General features: G+C 35.6%; 1 protein-coding gene across 1 annotated transcript in view; it reads left to right on the forward strand.

The window, feature by feature from the left end:
• Nucleotides 1–20,060, forward strand: part of Akap9 (A-kinase anchoring protein 9) — a 117,298-nt gene that overhangs the window by 38,460 nt on the left and 58,778 nt on the right. The window contains exons 14-20 of the mRNA XM_051174610.1: nt 3,054–3,144; nt 5,263–5,355; nt 10,399–10,749; nt 12,105–12,302; nt 13,264–13,404; nt 13,884–13,987; nt 17,367–17,572. Coding sequence (XP_051030567.1) covers nt 3,054–3,144; nt 5,263–5,355; nt 10,399–10,749; nt 12,105–12,302; nt 13,264–13,404; nt 13,884–13,987; nt 17,367–17,572 — 1,184 coding nt within the window. The remainder of the gene's footprint in view (nt 1–3,053; nt 3,145–5,262; nt 5,356–10,398; nt 10,750–12,104; nt 12,303–13,263; nt 13,405–13,883; nt 13,988–17,366; nt 17,573–20,060) is intronic.

Genomic DNA, 20,060 nt, shown 5'->3' on the forward strand with positions numbered 1-20,060 from the left:
TCAGTGTATTTCAAACAGTATTTCATTAGTGATTGATTGGTGATTACTCTCGAATTGGAGATACTTTGTCCAATGTGTGAGGAGAGGTGGCAGTGGTGGGTTGGTGTCCTAAGACTGGAAAAAAGGCTAGTTTCTCTTTCTGCTTTTGGGTTCATATCACCTTACTGGCCTCTCTTACATTTGTAATTAAGAGCTTACTATCCTCTGCACTATTAGACTTGCAATAGTTTGATGAAAACAGAATCTTCATTTAAGAAATATTTAGTGACATCACACCAGAGCATTCTTAGACAAATATTTGTGATTAAAAAGTCCATGAATTTTAGAGCCACCGACCTCTGCAATAACTTTTGTCTGTCTCTGTGATCATGAATAGATTATAGCACTTCTAAAAGCAACAGAGACAAGAAAAATCTCCCTCAGGATTGTGAGGATTAAATGAAGCAGTAGTTGTGAAGAGTATTGAGTAGATGCTACGGAAGGATGATTAGTTTTACAATGAAATTTAAAAGTTTCTGTACAGCAAAAGAAACTATCAGCAGAGCAAGCATGTAGCCATCAGAGCGGGAGGTCTGCCATTGGGGGGCTATTATCCAGCATTGTGAAATAATTACAAAAATTTAATACCCAATTAACTGGCAATTAACGAGTGGGTTAGTGAAATTTGCAAAAAGTTCTCCAAAGAAGAAACAGAAATGGCCAAAATAAGTGTTTGTAAAGAGAGCACCATATCTTTATCCTAGTCATAATGGCTGCAATCAGAAAATCGAATGACAGCAAATGCTCTCAAGGAGGTGGGAAAGGAGGAACCTGTATTCACTGATGGTGGGAGTGCAAACAGTATGAAACTCAATACAGAGATCTCTTAGAAATTAAAAATAGAGCTAATATATGGCCCAGTAATACCAATCCTGTGCATACACTCAAAGGATCCCATGTCCTATCTCACATCCATGTTTATTATTTCCCTAACCACAGTAGCAAGCAGTGCAATCAACCTTGATGTCTATCAACACACGAATGGATAGTCAAAATGTGCAGCATATTTAACAATGAAATTTTGCTAAGTTTAGAAAAAAGTAAAATTGTAAAATTTGTAAGAAAAAATCTATGATCTGGAAAATATTAAGCAAGTTGTTCAAACTCATAAAAACTGATTGTTCTCCTTTGTGTGCAGAGCTAAGATTGTAATGCCTGTGTGTGAGAGAGAAAGAGCAAGACAGAGAGAGAGAGAGTGGGAGAAAGAGAGAGAGGCAAGGAGAGAGAGGAGAGAGAGACTGTACACAAAAGGTGTAAATGATGTAAGGCTTAAGAAATAGAGTCCGCCTAGGCAATGGTGGCATACTTCTTTTATCCCAGGACTTGGGAGGCAGAGGCAGGAGGATCTCAGTGAGTTCAAGACCAGCCTGTTCTACAAAGAGAGTTCCAGGACAGGCAGGACTGTTACACAGAAAAATCCTGTCTCTAGCCTCCCCCGAAAAACAAACAAACAAACAAACAAACTAGGCTCTGAGAGTAAAATGGGTTGCTGTTGAAGATAGTGGTTAGGGTTAGGGTTAGGTGCAAATGAATGCTTTGTGACTTGAAAGCAAAAAGGAAACAGGGAGGGGAAAGGGCTTACGTGGAAAATGAGGAGAATCTGCTAAAATACTTTTTTCTAGGAAGCTCCATAATGATACTAAATGCCTTACATATACTAAGTTAAAAATTAATTTTTTAAAAATGAATGAGATGTGTATAAAGTGGCTTTTTCAGGCATTTCAATATAATTATGAAGTGAACATCATAAGTAATTATTAAAAGATAATAATGGTTAAGTCTATAAACTAGTGACATAAGGAAAGTTCTAGAATGTAAGACTATGTCTATATAACACTTTAATTGCACATTGCTTTAATGTTGCTACTAGAATACAAGGAAAATTGAATAAAGGATGGTTACAGATGTATGTGGTAGACATGTTATTGAAGTAAGAGGACAAACTATGATCTCATGTATTTTGGTAGAGAAAATGGAACTTGACTGCATTTATATAAAGGATGAAATCAGATAGGACAAACCAATGTACACATCAGGTCTAAACTGTAGCTACGAATTCATTCGTTTTCAATTTGGGATAAATACCAACCAAGCTTATAGAATGAAGTCATTGTTCATGAAGTGTCAGGATTTCTGATTTCCTCTCCGGATGTGCAAATTTACATGAAGACAAAGCATCCATATGTACATAAAGTAAATAAACAAATGAATTTTAAAAAATTCTAGGCAATGACATCATTTGTATATGGTCAGTTTTAGACATTACAAAATGTGAGAGAGGATAGGAGAAAGAAAAATAGAGTAGAAAAAAGAAGAAATTGGGAAAGAAAAATGGAGACTGTTAGAACAAAAAGGCAGTATGGGTACACATGAATGATGAGTATTAATTATATTTCCTAAAGATAAAAATTAAAGTTTTCTCCCATTTTCTTCTCCTGTGTTCCTAAATATTCATGTTGCTTTATTTTTATTATGCATACAAAGCATTTTAGAAAAACATAATGATTGCTTTTAGAATAATGTAAAAGAGACACATGCTAAAGACTGCTTGAAGAATGGTTTAAAAACAGCAAGTCCGAAAGTCACTGTGTAACAGGGAACCTTATCTTCCTGTCCCTGTACCTCATTCCCACTGATGGTGATCATTCTGACTGTTGTTTTGTGTATGTGTGTGAGTGTGTGTGTGTGCGTGTGTTAAATATGTTTTAATAAAATTGAAATTATGGTGTCTTTTTCCTAAATAATGCATCTGTAATAACTTCATAAAACTAATAATGCCTTATGCATATCTTAATATACTTTATAAAATGGTGTAAAGTTTATCTGTTGGTGTGCAATGTTACATTACTTTTAAATATAAGAGTTAGACAAAAATGTGACTTAAGTTACAATATCTATAAGCCTTGATGTATTTTTTGTTTCCCGCCTTCCCACTACATATATGTATGCTGTAATATTTGTAAAATGAGTCAAAACCCTTAGTAACATCAACACCATCTTTTGTTTATACTTAGTGTTGATCCATATGTATTAAAAGAATGTGATGCAGAGGGAAGAGTTTACTATGGAAATTGTGTACATGAGCACATCACCAGCATCACAGAGGTATTATATTTCTTCTCTGTCTTTTTAACATTTAATAAATACCCTGATTTTTTTCCTGTCATTTTTACAAATGTGTTTTGGTAACTATCTACTAAAGACAAAAGATGTATTGAAAGAAACTTGAATTTTTTTTTTCATAGCACAGGAAATATACTAAGAAAGAAAAAAGTAAATGAGGGCTTTTTGGTTTTTTTTTTTTTTGTTTCCTATCCAAGTATGTTACCAATTTAAATTAGTCCTGATTGTTTTTCATTTTGATTAAAGTATAGGTACATCATCTCCCCCCCTTCTTTTTCCATTCTCAGGTCTCCTGGATGTGCCCCCTCTTACTTCTCAAATTCATGTTCTCTTTATTATAACATTCACATATATCACTGACTTATGCATAGGAAATCAGTTTCAGTTTCCTAATCTTCCTACTGTGGGGAAGCAAGAACAGGCCATCTTTTGAACAGTGTTCAGGAATCCCCAAGATCCTAGGTCCTGGAGTTGCCCTATGGTTCTTCATGTAGCAGGGATCATATCTTTTATAAAAGCTCTTGGGACAGTGCATACCACATAGGGAAACATCCTGGAACTCTACTCTTCAAGTGTCTAGCAGCAGAACTGTGATGTTCATCCACATTCAGAGAAGATCCAGGTCATTGCTTTCTCTAATAGGTGCATCAAGGAGAGATATAGCCACATCCTGTTTGCTCCTGCATTCCTGTGAATCCTTTGTTTTGATGAAATTCCCATATTTCGGTGTAGATTGTTCTGTGGGTGAGATGGAGGCAGCCACCAGGCCTAGCAGGACTATGTCTTGCAAGAAAGACAGATGGTCAAGGAGCACTGACAGTTCCAAAGATGCTAAAGCAAACCTGTGTGGGATCTAGAACCCATTTCCAGCCCCACCCCACCCCTGTGTAAATATTCTAGAAGCGCTGTCATAGAGAGATATCTAAAAAGCCCCCATGATTGAAGTCTAAAACTCAAAAGAAAATGTGAGGTGCCTGAGGCTCAGGGAGGAAAGGTTTGTGTTGGTCTGTGCTACCAATTGCTGAGGAGCTGTGGAAGGAGAAGATGGGGAAGATAAAAAGATGCTGTAGACTGATGTCCTGGGAGCTGTGGCCACTGCAAATGCTGACAAGCACCTCTGCTTGAGAGTCCTTACTGAACACTTTCAGAACTGATATATACTTGGCTGTAGGAGAATATCTGGATCATGTGGCTGTCCTGGATTGAGTGACAAAGTAGCTCATCAGCATCATGGAAACACTGTACACTGTGGCCCAACACCACTGGCTTTCTATCTGTGGCAGACCACTATGTAGCAACATTTAAATTCCTCCACTTCCTGCGGGCTCTAGCTTTGCAGATCTGGTTTGTGACTGATGTGAATGAGTCAGTAGAGAATATGATGACAGCTCTAACTTCTTGGTCTGGACAGCTCAGTCATGTCTCAGAACTTTACAGTGTTGTCATCTGTCTTGAACACCTTAATAATACTGTCTGTGTAGAGTTGAAATGACTAATTTTCAACATATAGGTAGGCCTATCTCACCCATCTGCCCTCAGGCCATGTGCATGGACTAGAGCTCAGTCCTTTCTTTAATGTGCTAGAGATGGGGCAGAGTGAGAGACATCACTAACATGCTGGTCTGTGGGGCAACTGAGCCCAACTTTGACAGCCTGGAGAGTAAGAGGACAACATTTGGAAGCAGCACTAGGATTCATAGGTGAAGGCACTGTGGGAGAATAGACATGTAGAGCTCATTTGTCTTAACCTGTGAAAATTTGGATTTTATAAGTAACTATCAAGAAGAAAAATAAATTCACCAAGAAATGCACAGCTTGACATTTAATTGAAAGAAAACATGATCTCATAATAAGTACCCTTAACCTGTCTTAGAATTAATTATAAGTGTAATTAGAATTAATTATAAGTGTAATTATCTTTTTCTTTTCACAGTAGAATTATTAGATTTGATGTTTTAATTATAAATATCTAAAATTTTCTTTTTTGTTAAAATATACAGAAGTTTGTTATTTTAGAAAACCATTTGAGATTAAGAGATTAAAAATAGGTGGTAATACCATTTGTATAAGCAAATTGTCATATTTTGCTTTTTTATTTAGTTTTCAGATGGAGTTGAAAGTAGTCAAGAAACAAATATGGTTAAATTATTGGAAAAGCAGTACAAAGAACGATTAGAAGAAGAAATAGCTAAGGTAGGTGTATAGTTGATGTGGAAGGTAGTCTTTAAACCTTTAAGAGGCAGATTTTATTGATGGTATGCATTAAATTTTGTGTAATGTTTCCTATATGGTTTACCTATAAGTTGTCAGGTAGTAGTATCAACTATAAATGTTTTCAACTTTTTTGTTCTCTGTCTGTTTGTCTGTCTGTCAGCCTGCCTGCCTGTCTGTCTCTGTGTGTGTGTGTTGCTGTTTAGTGAAGCCAGCTTCAAACTCTTTCTCTTCCTGCCTCTGCTTTCCAACTTATTATAGGTGTGCACTACCACACCTGATACAAAAACTGGGTTTAAGTGGACTATTGTATGGAAATTCCTGGTCTTAACCTTCCTTTTGAAGGAGTTTGCCCAACTTTAAAAATGGGTAACATGGGTCAGGAAAGTAACTCAAGACAGTTGCTTTGGTGTTAGATGGCAACTTGAGGTACTGAGAGAGAATTGCCAGTAATCTTGGCTCCTGACTGGGTAAAGGAGTTTTAGCAATGTGGTGTTTGCTTGTTCATTTGTTGTACTCAGGGTTCAAGGAACTCATCCCTTTTTCAGTTTGTATCTGTCAGGTATAATAGTTACAACATTGGAAAAGCTGTTGAATAGGCATGGGAAAAGCTGTTGAATACACCTATGTAACTTTTTTCTGAAGTATTTTGTATTTTGTTTGCTTTTTAATTTGCTGTGTATGTTTAATGTGGTAGGGATGAACCAGCTGGGCAAGTACTGAGCCACATCCCCCAGCTCTGTAAATTATTTTTAGTTACCTAACCTTTGCTTGCATTTTCAACTTTCCTTTTAGGATTATTTCCTGCATTTTCAAAAGATGTCCTTTTGGAGTTACTTTTCTGATGACCTATTGGGAATAAGTTTAAACTTTAGAATTTTATTTTTCTCTTGCAATGAAAGATATCTCATAGCTATTAGAGTGGACAGTTGTTATTATGTGAAAACTTTCAAATTAGCATTCTGATCTTTTTTTGACCTTCTTGGTTCTTTTAAGAAGGTCCTTGTCATGTGTTTTGAAGGCATATAATGGTAATGTCTTTGGAAACCTTTCGACCACTGAAATCTTGAAGTCTTTGGAATGTTGATATCTTCTGCAAATGTTCCCTGCCCTTTTAAATGAAACATTTCCATCATTCTCTATTTAACCATACTAGAACTAAACACAATGTGATGGATATTCAACATTTTACTCTGTTTTCCATATCTCATTATTTCTTTGTTAATTGTTTTGTGGTTCATTTTGTGTTGTATGGTTGGTAGAGTCTTGTGTAAATGAGAACTCAGATTCTCTATAAAGCAGCGATGACTGCATTTCTTATCCTCTTGTGTTTACTTCCTGAGTGCTGAAATTAGTCATGTGACTTCATGCTCAGTTGTTTATGTGGTGTTACGAAATGACAGGCGGGTGACAGTGGACATCATGCTCAGTTCTTTATGTGATGTTATGAAGTGAACCTAGGTCTTCATGCCCATTGGATTAGCACTTCCCAGCCCATTTCATTGCTTCTTTTAAAATCTATCTTTAAATTAGTAACTACTAATTAATTAATTAATTAATATGGTTTTGTGACACAGGGTTTGTCTGTGCAGCTCTGGTTGTCCTGGAGCTCACTATGTAGACTAGGCTGTCCTGTAACTCACAGAGATCTGCCTGCCTCTGCTCCTGAATGCTGAGATTAGGCCTTTTTGCTTCTTCTTGTCATTTATAAATTCTTTTTCTATTTCTTTTCTGTAGATTCAGTTCAGGAAATTACAGCAAAAGCCACTTTGAAGGTCTTGACCATTAGTTAGAAAATATTGGCTATATGTTTTGTTAAGTCGCATTATTTATTTATTTATAATAAAGCCCTATGGGATCACAATTTCCCCTCTCTCCTCTGCTCCCAGTCTTCTCCAACCTCTTCTGGCCCCATTCCACTCTTTCTCCTCCTTCATTTCTCTTCAAAAAAGGACAGCTCTCCCAACTCCTCCATGGATATCTACCAGTCATGTTACAGTGAGACTAGGTGCCTCTTTCTGATTGAGGCTGGATGAGTCAACCCAGTATAAGGAATAGAGTCCACAAAAGCAGGTTACAGAGTCAGGGATAGCCCCTGCTTCCACTGTTAGAAGTCCCACAAGAAGACCAAACTAGGTAACTGTAACAATATACAAAGGGCCAAGTCACTCCCAGGCAGTTTCCCTGGTTCTCAGTTCAGTCTCTGAAAGTCCATATGACCCGAGGTTAGTTGATTCTCTGAGTTTTTTGTGGGATCCTTGACCCCTCTGGTTCCTACAATCCTTCCTCCCTCTCTTCCACAGGATTCCCAGAACTTTGACTAATGTTTGACTGTGAGTCTCTGCATCTGTTTTCATCCATTGCTGGGTGAAACCTTAGTGATGACCAGTGGGCTAGGCACCATTCTATGAATATTAGGTGGGACCAAACACTGACTTGTCCAGCTTGAGACCCAGACCATTAGGGGAAGCTCACTCCTGATGCTGCCTGGAGGTCCAGCACACAGAAGCAGGATAGCCCAGGGACCTAGAATAGATCCAATAATTTAATTCTTTTCTCTTTTTACGACTTGCTATAATGGCATATATTCCAGATGTTGTCTAGAACATTACCAGATCCTTTCATTCTGGGGTAGTCTAGCCACTTATGAAGTCTAATTTAGTATAATCATGAGGTTGTTGTGATAGAAGCAGTGTACCATGCTTTTAAACATCGTCAGTTCTATCTATAGTAGGGCATAAATCACTGATACAACATTGATTAGATATAGCCTCAATTTGTTTCTGATCTTGTACACAAATTTTCTCTGTGTGTGGTTTGATACTACAATATGTTAAGTTAATCATAGAGTTTTACTTTTAGACAGCTATTCAGATATGAAAATCATAGTGAGCTGTAATATTACCTCTTAGAAGGGGAGCTGAAGAATGCGAAGCTCAAACCCACCTTCTGTCATCTCCTTGCTTTGTACTGTAGGGTCACATCATGTCCTCTCATTTATTGTTTTGGAATATTAACAGTGTCTACCTTATAGCTTATAATGAATAGTGACAGAAACAATACAATTTTTAAGAACAGTTTGAAGATGTTTTTGTTGTTCTTGGTGAAGCTATTATCAGCATTATTTCTATTAAAACAGGACCCCCACTTCCAGAGAACATTGCATCATCTGGAAAGCAGTAGGCTGATTATAACCAGGTTCAAGACTGGAGATTAAATTAAAGTTTAGTTGTATGGGCTAGATCACAGTTTTTGAAATCTAGAAGTCAGGCACAAAGGATTCAGACTCTAGGCATAATCTCATCCTGAGTTCATGATAGCCAGCTGTCCTAACCTCAGATGGTCTGTGGTCATAGAACCTGATATAAAGCTTTTGAAGCACTTGTTTCTCAAAAGGTTAAGGCCTACTCAGAATTTTGAAGTACATGTGCTAGGGGGAAATACAGTGATCCATGGTTATAATTGTAGTGGAAATTCAGAACCATGTGATCCTCCTTGCCAGTTCATAGAACCAGTTATCCTGCTGCAGGAAGTTTTTTGCAGGGATGTAAGAAAGGATGTATATGATAATATAATTACACAGACTCCCATCATGGAGCTGCTTAAAATAACATAATGAAACCATGCCAGGTGCAGTGCTGTTCTTCTGTAACTCCAGCCACAGAAGACTGAGGCAGAAGTGTTACAGGTTAATGGGCAGTTAGGGCTATAAAGTAAGTCTGAGGTCTGCCTGTGCTACATAGCATTATTACACAAGAAAAAAATACAGCAAGAAAGTAAAAACCAATCTTAGGTATTTACCAATAGAGAATTGAAAAAGAATATATATAATAAATCTCCTTTTTTGACTCAGATATATATTACTATTAATAATCTTTGACCAAGTTATAGTTTAGAATATAATTATATTTTTGTAGGCTTTTTAAAAACCTATATCTGCCCATATCTATATGCAAAGACAAAGAAAAGCTTAGAAAAAAATATTTACTAAAATTTTATAGCAGATTGGTTTGGAAGAAAGAAATATTAAAACTTCAATATCTTTTTTTTTTTAACTGAACACTTCTTGCTCTTGTTTAAAAGCTTTTTATTTTTTGTTATTTTAGGAGTACAGAATAATTATGGGGACATCCAGTTTACTGTAGAGAGTTTATCCATGATGTTTTTGTAGGATTTCTTTTTATTTAAGTCCACAAGGTCAGGCTTTTTCTTTTTCCTACAAATAGAGTTTTTTCTTACATAATGTATTTTATCTCCTTCCAGTCCCTTCTCACCTCTCCTCCCATCCACATTCCCTTTCTGTGTCTCATTAGCAAAGAACAGGCTTCTAAGGTAACAAGCAAACATAATAAGATAAAATAAAAACTAACACATTGAAATTGAACAAAACAAACAAGAAAAAGAGCCCAGAGAGGCATAATGATCAGAGAGATCCACTCATTCACACACTCAGGATCCGCATACAAACACTAACTACATTTTACATGCCAAGGACCTACTTGGTCTCTGAGTGCATGTGAGCTTCATTCTAGTTGACTTAGAAGGACTTGTCTCCTGGTGCCCTCAGTCCCCTCTGGCTCTTACACCCTGTCTGCCTCCTCATTAGCAAAAGTTCCCTGAGCACTGAGGGAAGGGATTTGATGGAGACATCCCATTTAGAACTGAGTGTCCCAAAGCGTTTCATTTTCTGCATAATGTTTGGCTGTGGGTGTCTATATTTCTTCCCATCTGCTGCAGGAGGAATCTTCTCTGATGATGCTGAGCAAGGCACTGATACATGAGTATAGCAAAATGTCTAGCAGTCATTTTGTAGCTGTAGTTTTTGTTGCTGTTGTTGTTAGAACAGTAGTATTTGGTTTTTACTCTAGGTCCCTGAGCTCAGGCTCAGCCCCAGCATTATTGGGTATGGTTTGACACCATACCTTTTAAAATATATACACTCTTAAGTAATAATTTCCTTTTTCATTTCCATTTGCTGTTTAAGAACTGAATTGACCTTTTTGATTATTTCTTTTATTCATTTAGGTCATCGTGTCAATGAGTGTAGCATTTGCTCAACAAATGGAACTGTCTAGAATATCTGAGGGGAAAGAGAACTCTATACAATCAGAACAAGCACATGCTCTATGTTGGCAAGAACACCCTTTTGATAACATCACATCACAGGGTCAAGAATATCCAGAGACTCTTACCAGAATTGACAAGAATTTTAACGAACAGTTTAAACCACTTAGCAATGAATTAGAAGAACATAGAAAAGTACCTTTGTCTAACCATGATGATCTTAATGATGATATATTAAAGTCAAAGGACTATGCGCTGAGTATTTCACAAGAAATATTTTCCAAAGATGAAACACTTACAGTTAAACCATGTGTAAGTATGACTTCTAGGATTTTTTTTTTTAATAAAGCAAGCAATTCTTAAAAGTAAAAATGGTTTCTTTACTATTAATACATTATCAATAGTGTTGCTTAAGGAAGAAAAAAAAGTATCAAGTCCAGCCTGAGTAGGACTCACATTGTTGTAGTTTATTAGTGATGAAGCATATAGTAAAATGACATTAATCTTATTGAATATTATACGTAACAGTGAGGTGGCTCAGACCCCAAGCCTGATACACTGAGTTCAGTCCCTGAGACTCACATCATAAATGGAGAGAACTGACTTCCCCAAGTTGTCCTCTGATATGTGTGTATACACACACACACACACACACACACACACACACACACACACACGGCTCACATGCTCATAGAGAGGTAAAATAAATGCCATGTACTAAAAGCACTCTATTTACTTTTTAAACAATAAAATCCCATAAGTTACAACTATTTTAACTTTGTTTTAGTTAAAGATTATTCTATAATCTTTATATTCTATATTATGGTATATTCTATATATTCTATAATATGGTAATATCTATGACTGAAAGATTTTCTCAGTTAAATATAAGAACATATAAGGAAATAGTCACTATTTAAGAGAATAATTTAAAACATTTTACTATCTAAGTCGTATTTTTCCTTTTCTTTACATACTCACAAATAGACTTGTTTCTCCAACAGTTTGCTATCTTTAATGGGCTGAAATAAGTCCTATTTCTCCTAAATATTTGAATTCAAATTTATTATTATATTGTCCAAGACAATTTATATCTTATTGAGAAGGAGATTCAAAGAAAGTTGCCTTGTCTTTAGTAACTGTCTGTTCAAGGATGCTCGTAGAAGCCATTAGTAATTTGATGTGTTCTGAGTTAGAGGTACTGATACATGACAGTCTCTTATGAAGAAGTTCTCTGGTATGCTGTGTAACCGCTTTATAATATAGATTTAATAAATAAAACTTCCTGCTTCATAGGTACAGTTTTAAGATTAAAAGAAAATCTTTATATCCTCATACAAAATGTCAAGAAGAATAATGGTGTCATGGTTTTATTAAAAGAAGAGGGAATATTGAATATCTTTATTATTTTTCCTTGAGAAGTATAGTTTAGCTAAACTGACTGGTACTTTCCTCCTATAAAGTAACACATTGTGGTAAGTAAGACTGTCTTAGAATTGTGATTAAAAGAAATCCGTTTTGTAATTTAGACTTTATTTACTACTAAGATTAAAAATTCAGGTGCCCTGTGGGTTTAGTAGAATTGCTTTCATGTTCATTGAAAATATCAATAATGGTTAATTTTCTCGATTCATGTGTGGCTGAACTTTTTGTTTCTACTGATAAAGATCCACGATGAGGTATCATACACAGAGACTTGTAAACAGTTGGAAGATATGCGGCAAGAACTTGTACGCCAACATGAAGAACACCAGCAGGCAGCAGAACTGTTGAGGCTGGCACACATGAGGCAGATGGAGAGGCAGCGAGAAGACCAAGAACAGCTAGAAGAGGAGATTAAGAGTCTCAGGGAGCAGTTAGCCCAGGTTGGCACTGAGAATCCCTTTTGTCTCCAACTAAAATAACATTCTTTATGTAATCCTTTTTAAAACTTCAAAATTATGTGGCAGATCTGAAAATAATTAGGAGTATTTAACATTAGAATCACCCCATCAGCCAACAGTTTTAGAGCTCAAGGCACATCTAACTCAGGTTTGTAGTATTCATCATCATGCCTTCATGCATAGCAAAGGATGTGCAAGGGGCACCTTGTCAGCTTGGGCAGTCTGCACTGAGGTGCTTGCTTGTGCAGCTGCCTCCCTCCCATAGTCAGGTTACTTCTGTCCCCCAGTTAGCAGTCACAGGTGCACCTCTGCCTGTCTATAATCCACCTTGCTAATCAGTGGGATCTGGGGTACCATGTTGCTGGAACTTTGTCTTGGGAAACATTTCTGGTTGATTTGAAAAATGAAACATTCTTAACCCTTTCTTGACTATATTTAAAAATTTGTTGGTATTTGGGAGCTATAATCCTTCTGGTTGCTATATAAAATATACTTGCGAAATCATTGCAGAAAAGCTTGTATGAAAACGCTAAATTTTGAAAACTAAAAGAAAAAATGGAGACACACTGACATGGATTCCTTCAGATATAAAATAATGAGAAATTTGGGGTTGGAGCATAAAATATGGACCATTTGAAAAAAAAATCAGTTTTGCTTTTCTTCAATGTATTTTGTGAATTCAGATTTCTGAATTTCTCAATGCAAATTTGACATATAAGTATTAATTGAGGCATGTAAATCCCTGAATTGTATAATTTTAATTAACCTTTTCCAAAAGTGTCAAATCTTGCATTGAATTTTGCCTTTTAACCTCTTATAATGGAATCTAAATCATACATAGTTTGAAAAAAGGACTTGGTCCTAAGGGGTTAAAAGAATTCTGCTAATTGTTTCTGTGCTCTTCTATCATCAATATTTGCTTACAATCATTTCTCTTATTTAGAGATCTTCAATAAATACTGAAAACGAGGTTTCTGAGAGAGAGAGGGTGCTTTTAGAGGAGCTGGAAGCATTAAAGCAGCTGTCTTTAGCTGGAAGAGAGGAGCTGTGTTGTGAGCTGCGCAACAGCAGTACTCAAACACAGGTAGTATGGACTTTGGCTCATCTAGGAGCAGTGGGTCAACAATGCAGTAAGATTTGTTTGTCTTTCTTGTTGATGTGAGATAACATCTTTTTTTTTTTTTTTTATGGGCATTGAGCTTAATGTGTCTGATTGCATAGAAGAAAGGTCACCTTGCATTGTACTGGTAATTTGATTCTGGTATTGCAGTAACAGCAACTGTTGCTCCACCCTGGAACAGCCTAACAAATTTTACTCACAGTATACAGCATGCATTCCTTTGAACCCATTTCATTTTTTCATCAGTGCATTAGAATGTTTTATCTTTTCTTGATAATGCTAATCTTTCCATAACATAGAGTTAAACATTATTTCAAGCAGTGTCTACATCACACACAGTTTCTGTTTTGTCTTGTACCAGTATAGAAGTATGACTTGCTGTTTCTAAGATGACAGGTTTTCTCTTTGTCTTGTCCTCTCTGCCTTTACACCAACTTACACAGGATGGAAATGATACTCAGAAAGTTGAGGAACATACATTAAAAGAAGAGACACAGGAAAGAAAACCTGAAGATTCATCTCTTGATGTCAGCTTGTCCAATGAAAGGTACAGAGTATGTACTTGATCAGTACAGCATTAAATGCTGTTTTCTCTTCAGTAAACACTGTCGTACTTTTATCTTGTACCTTTGTGTTTTGTCTTAAAAGTTGTTCTATGTGTGAAATTTGTGGTTATAGGAAGGGTTGACATTTTTATTGTTATAGTCTAATTTTAAAAAATCTTTTGCATACAATACAATTTTTATTAAATATTGATATTGATTCTATGTAGGTATTATTTGAATATTGGGCTTTTCTTGATTAATTTTATTTTCATAATGCTATTTTGAATACTAACAATTTCTAGTTGTGGGTTTTATGTCTTGTGGTTTTTATTCACTGGAAGGATGTTCATTTAGTATTAGGTACTTCCTTGAGAAAACAATGCAATAAATATTTCACATTTAGGTTATTTTTGCATTTACTGTATAACACATAAGAACTTTTAATCTGTATTCAAGTTTTATAGTGGAGTAAATCACCTGATGGTAAGAAAAACTGTTCCTTACTTTGATATCACAGAGATTAATATAAAAATGTGTTACACTATACTCTGTGAGACTAGATAGCCCATATTAAGCTAAAGGCCTTTTTAAAAGTCATAGTGATTTAAATTTATTTATTTAAATGGAAACAATTTCTTTAAAATTAGATCTAATATCTTCTCACAAGTTCTGTAACTCCTCACCTCTTTCCTCAGCTTGCATGGAGGTTAGGTCATCAGTATTAAATTTAAACAAGAAAAACAGTGTTTGAAAATTAGAATTGCCATGACAATGTAAAATGTATTATTTTGCTTTTCATTATAGTTTTTCTTTTATAAATTTTTATTTAAATTAAAAATAAATACCAATCCCAGTTCCCCCTCCCTCATGTCCTTCCATCCCCCCCATCCCACCTCCCATCTACTCCTTAGGGAGGGTGAGGCATTCCACAGGGGATCTTCAAAGTCTGTCAAGTCATTTGGGGCCCTCACCTTTGTGTCCAGGCTGAGAGAGTATCCCTCCATGGGGAATGGTCTCCCAAAGCTCATTCATGCACTAGAGATAAACCACTGGTTCTGCTACCAGAGGTAGCTATGCTACCCATAGACTGCCCAAGCCACCCAGCTGACACCCCATTCAGGAGGCCTTATGCTGGTTTCCAAGCTGTCAGACTGGGGTTCTTTGAGCTCCCACTTGCTCATTCTTCAAAGACACATTTTGTTTCAGGAATCTCTTTAGTATTATAAACTACCAGATAACAGAAGGAAGCAAAATGCTGTTCACATAACAGATTCTAAGAAACTGGTAACTTGCTGACATGTATAAAGGGAATGGACTGGAGTTTGGTGGGGGTGATAGGGGAGGAGGGGAGGATGAGTAACTGGGATTGACATGTAAAACAACCTTGTTTCAAATTTAAATTTAAAAAAAGGAAAGAAAAAGAGTTAAGAGCAGTTCAGCCTATACTCAAATTCTACCTCCTATATTTATTTAATCATAGGAATAGAGTTAACCCTACAGGGTTATTGAGAACATTAAACTAAATGTTAGTGAAATATTTATATGTCTTCATACAAGCTTTTCACTATTTTATACATCATGTAATATTTGCATTTTTGGTTATTTTATGTAACTTCTTAAAATGAGTATTAATCCTTATTTGTTTTAAACTGTTATATTAGTTTAACCCATTTTAAATAAAAATAGTTTAATCATGGGATTTGACACTTGAATAAAACTTAAGAAAAAGTTCAGGAAATAAGACCTTTTACTTTCTGTTATTTGGTCTTATTATTTTTAGTACTTTATTTTATAAGTAGATAACTTGATCTGGATATAAATACAGAAGCTTGTTTTTCACGTGACACCTAAAGGAAACAACTCCATTTATTACCTTGCCCTTAAATAGGTGGTTCATGTGCCTGGGAAACAGACAGCCATTAACATGGTTGTTGGTAATCTGCATTATAAAGTGGGAAGATAAAACTCTTAAACCAGAGCACCTTTCACTTCAGAAGCCTGTCATTTGTCCTTAGGTATTAAGTATAAAGTTTGCTATTATCACTACTTCTGGAGAATTAAGCTATTGAGATTAACCAGATAATCTTTTCCATCACCATTTATGGAAATACATTTTTTTTTTTTTTTGGAAACATTTTAAAGGGTTCATGTTACTCTAAAAAGAAACTTCATGAAAACACTTGGTCCAGGAAAATCCTCATTTATTGTTTAAAAAAAAAAATGTGTCTATTTATGAGTAAGATAGAGGGAAGGAGGAAGTCTAGGCAATACAGTTTTAATGATTGGGACATAAAGATGGCTCTTTGGTTTATAGCACTTAATGCTGTTGCAAAGGACCGGGGTTCAGTTCCCAGAATCCACACTTAGAAGATCACAGCAGCCTGTAACTCTAGGTCCAAGGTATCCAATGCTGACTTCTGGCTTCTAAGAGCTCCTTCTTACATGTGATGCACACAAAGTCCCACAAGCACTTACATATTACATAAATAAAAATAAATATGACATTCTTATTTTAATTCTAATGATATGTCTGAATGCCAAGACATTTCAGGGAAGAGTTAACCAGTAGCATCTTAAACAAAACAAAACAAAAAAACTTTAAAATCTTTTTAAAAAGAAAGACATAATTAATTTCTGTTTAGTTGAAAACTTTTCTTCCTCCAATTGTCTGAAATACCTAGTGATGTGTGAAACTAGGTATAGTTTTGTCTCTAAAAATAAACACAATTGCTTTGGTGTTACCAGGCTTAAATTTCATTGTTAACCTTTACAATCAGGACTGTGCCTGTGCCTCTTAGGTCTGTTTAAATTTAGGCATCTCATTCGTCATCATCAAGTTGTAAAAACAGTGCCACATTTTTATGTGGGTTTTTAAAATTATATTTAAAACATGTTGTTTGTCACATGAAAGGATGAAATACCTAATGTTGGTATGAGTAACCATGAAAAGTATTACCAACTCAGTATCTCACATACACTTCACTTTTACCGCATTTTAATTGTTCTTAAAAATGGAATCATTAATTTAAAATCTTAGTTACTTGATTTTTTTTGGGGGGGTTAATAAAACGCACACTGTTGTAATCCACATAGAACTCCTAGAAGAACACAAATAATTTTATAATATGGTTTTAAAGTAAGTTAAAAACCAGAAGAACTTCACTGTGGTGCAGTTACAGATTATTGTTAAATATTTTCCAGTTATTCTTTTTTTTTTTCCCAAGACAAGGTTTCTCTGTGCCTGCCTCTGCCCTGAGTGCTGAAGCTAAAGGCGTGCACCACCACCACTCAGCTCTGTAAAGCATTCTTGTGCCATAATAGCAGAATGTTTTGTTTAGTTTTTCATTAAGCATTTTATCAAATGATTCTTTTTCTGTATAGACATGCTCTCCTGAAAGCCAATAATAGACTACTAAAGATTCTGTTAGAAGTCGCCAGGACAACTGCAGCTGCTGAAGAAACAATTGGATGCCATGTTCTTGGCATTTTGGATAGATCTAGTAAAGTTCAGCCAGCTACCAACCTGCTTTGGAGATCAGAAGCAGACGTATCTGCAAAGCCTTCTGTTCAAGAAGAAAGTGGAAGAGGTAATGGTTCCATATACTGTTGAAACAGTCTACATCTTCAACATAGGCTCAACTCAAGGAATGCTCAATGTACAGAAAAATACAGAAGGGAAAATATGCAAAGTTTTTGCAACTAATGTACTGTCCCACACAGAGACCTTAAAACTACTATTCTCAAACACCCTTACTATATAGCTTTTGCAAATGGGTGCCTCAGGGCTGTCACTATCCACACTTGGGGTTACTCCTCTTCTTTCCTACTGATAAAGGATAATTATGCTCACTGCCCAGGGCTTTTACATCCACCTGTAAACTAGGAAAGGTTAAAGAGATTATTAGGAATCAAGCACTACTTGAGAGGATTCAAAGAAGTCTTTATAAAACCTGACTTTATCTTGTTTGGACTGTCCTCTGCTATGTCCTCTCTGCCTTCTGGAAAGTGTGTCATGTCTACATTTGGGGACTAAGGTTTGACTTTCTTTCACCATCTTCTTACTTGTCTGGCTGTTTACGGTGGGCTCTTCCTTTGGCTTCTATGCCATCACCTTGGTGACCTCTAGTCTCTCTTATTTTTTCAGTTCCTTATTCCTAGCTGAAGAAGAATCAGGAAATCAAAAGACCAGAAAGCTTTGTCAGGTGTAGAGAGGTAGTGTCTGAAAACTTGGATTCAAAGATCCCAGCCCTCCTCCCTCCCAGTCCTCACCTGAGCCCTCTCCCCAGCCAGAGTCAGCTCTTCCAAATGCTGCTTTGGGAATTTTAGAGAGCATTTGGCCTGCTATGCTCTCTGGAGTAATGGAAAGAAAACATCCAATTATAGATGGTTTGCTTAATTTCACGTTGGTCATCAGTGCACTTTTCAGCTCAAAGAAAAAATTTGACTTAAAACTTTTAAATAAAATTAACTTAAGTATACTTCAGTTGAGTTCACAGATAAATTTTTAGATGCTGTTACTAAAGTAAGAACTGAAAATAACAGTTTTTAAACTTTCTTTTTAAGTTCACTTTTGACAGTTGGTAGATTTACTTTTGAGATTAACCTTTTTATTTCCTGTGTAATCTCCAGAGCAAAGGGTATATTTTTAATGTGTGTGGATTTAATGTATGTGTAAAGAAAAAGTTAACATTTAAACATGTAAAAGTCTTTAATGCAATTAAACTTAAAAGAAACCAAAACAAACAAATAAAAAGCAAAAAAAAAAAAAAAAAAAAAAAAAAACCCAAACAATGAACTGGTCTTACTTAGCCAGCTAGGGAAGAATTTTACTGTTCAACCACGTAACCTGAGACAGTGATGATGTCTGAAGTCAGAAATACCCTGAGGAATGGATTGCAGATACTTCTGTGTCAACAGTTGTCAGAGATACTAAAACATTCAGCAAAGTCATTGGGCTCACCTGTCAAGAAGTTTGCTGGGCATTATAAAAGCGATAATTTGACAATTTAAATTCAGCACAGAAGATTGTCTTGATGTTTATTTACTTTGAGAATGTAGATCTCAAAGGACATCTGCTCCATTAGGCTTCTTAGAAGTTAATTTTCCAGTGTAGGTGAAATGTTTTTTATGTCCATTAAAAACAAAAAAGGCCTAGTAGTTATTTATCAATGATAAATACCTCAGCTGAATCCTATTAGACATGTCTTGAACTTCCAGCAACTGTTATTGGCATTTTCTCCATGATAGCTGCTCCGTAATAATTCAGATTACTAAGAGCAGGAAGAACTGGCATTCTCACCAGAGGCAAGATCAAAGTAGAACTGATATTTTGCTTAAAAACATTCTATATATGTCTTAGTCAAGTAAGTCCTTAAAATATTATTCAACTGGGAGCCAGTTATAAAAGAGTAATACTGCAATACAAGAGGAAAATTTAAATACACAGAAGTACAGTGTGTAGAATGTTTTTTCAAAGATTATTTTGCTAACATTAGTATCAATGTGTGCTCTCCAGTTGACATTTTATGTTTTTATGTTTAGCTATTGCTGTTGACTTGCTAATTTACAAAGGGGCACTCACAGATCCAGTTTTCACTTTCTTGTAAATTTTGAATTAAAATAACTTACGGTTTTAAAATGTTGAGGTTTTCATAAACCCCAATAAAGTACTGGCTTTAAAATATTATTAATGTGCTTTGTGTGTTAGAATTCATCCTGTCATTTCTTCATATTTTTGAATGGAAGCATTATAAAAGCTAAAACCTTTAAAAGTTTCTTTAATGTCTCATTTGTCATAACAAAAATTAAGTCTTAATCTGATTATAGAGTGGCTTTTACTCTTCAGTTTTATGTATGGCTTTTTTTCTTGTAACACATGTGGCCTGAACTTGTTGAGATTTTTAACAGGTATGGACTTACTAACCCTTGAAAACATAAGTAAGAGATTTGTTAATATTTTCTTGCTTATGGGAATAAGCTAGTTTATGAAGTTGAAAGGTAAGGTTAAGCTAGTGTAGCTTCACTTCAGTCTGCAGGAATGGCAGATCACCTGACAAAATGAGTTCCTTTAACTCT

Source organism: Phodopus roborovskii, unplaced genomic scaffold, assembly GCF_943737965.1.
Source record: "Phodopus roborovskii unplaced genomic scaffold, PHOROB, whole genome shotgun sequence".
Taxonomy (NCBI): Eukaryota; Metazoa; Chordata; class Mammalia; order Rodentia; family Cricetidae; genus Phodopus; species Phodopus roborovskii.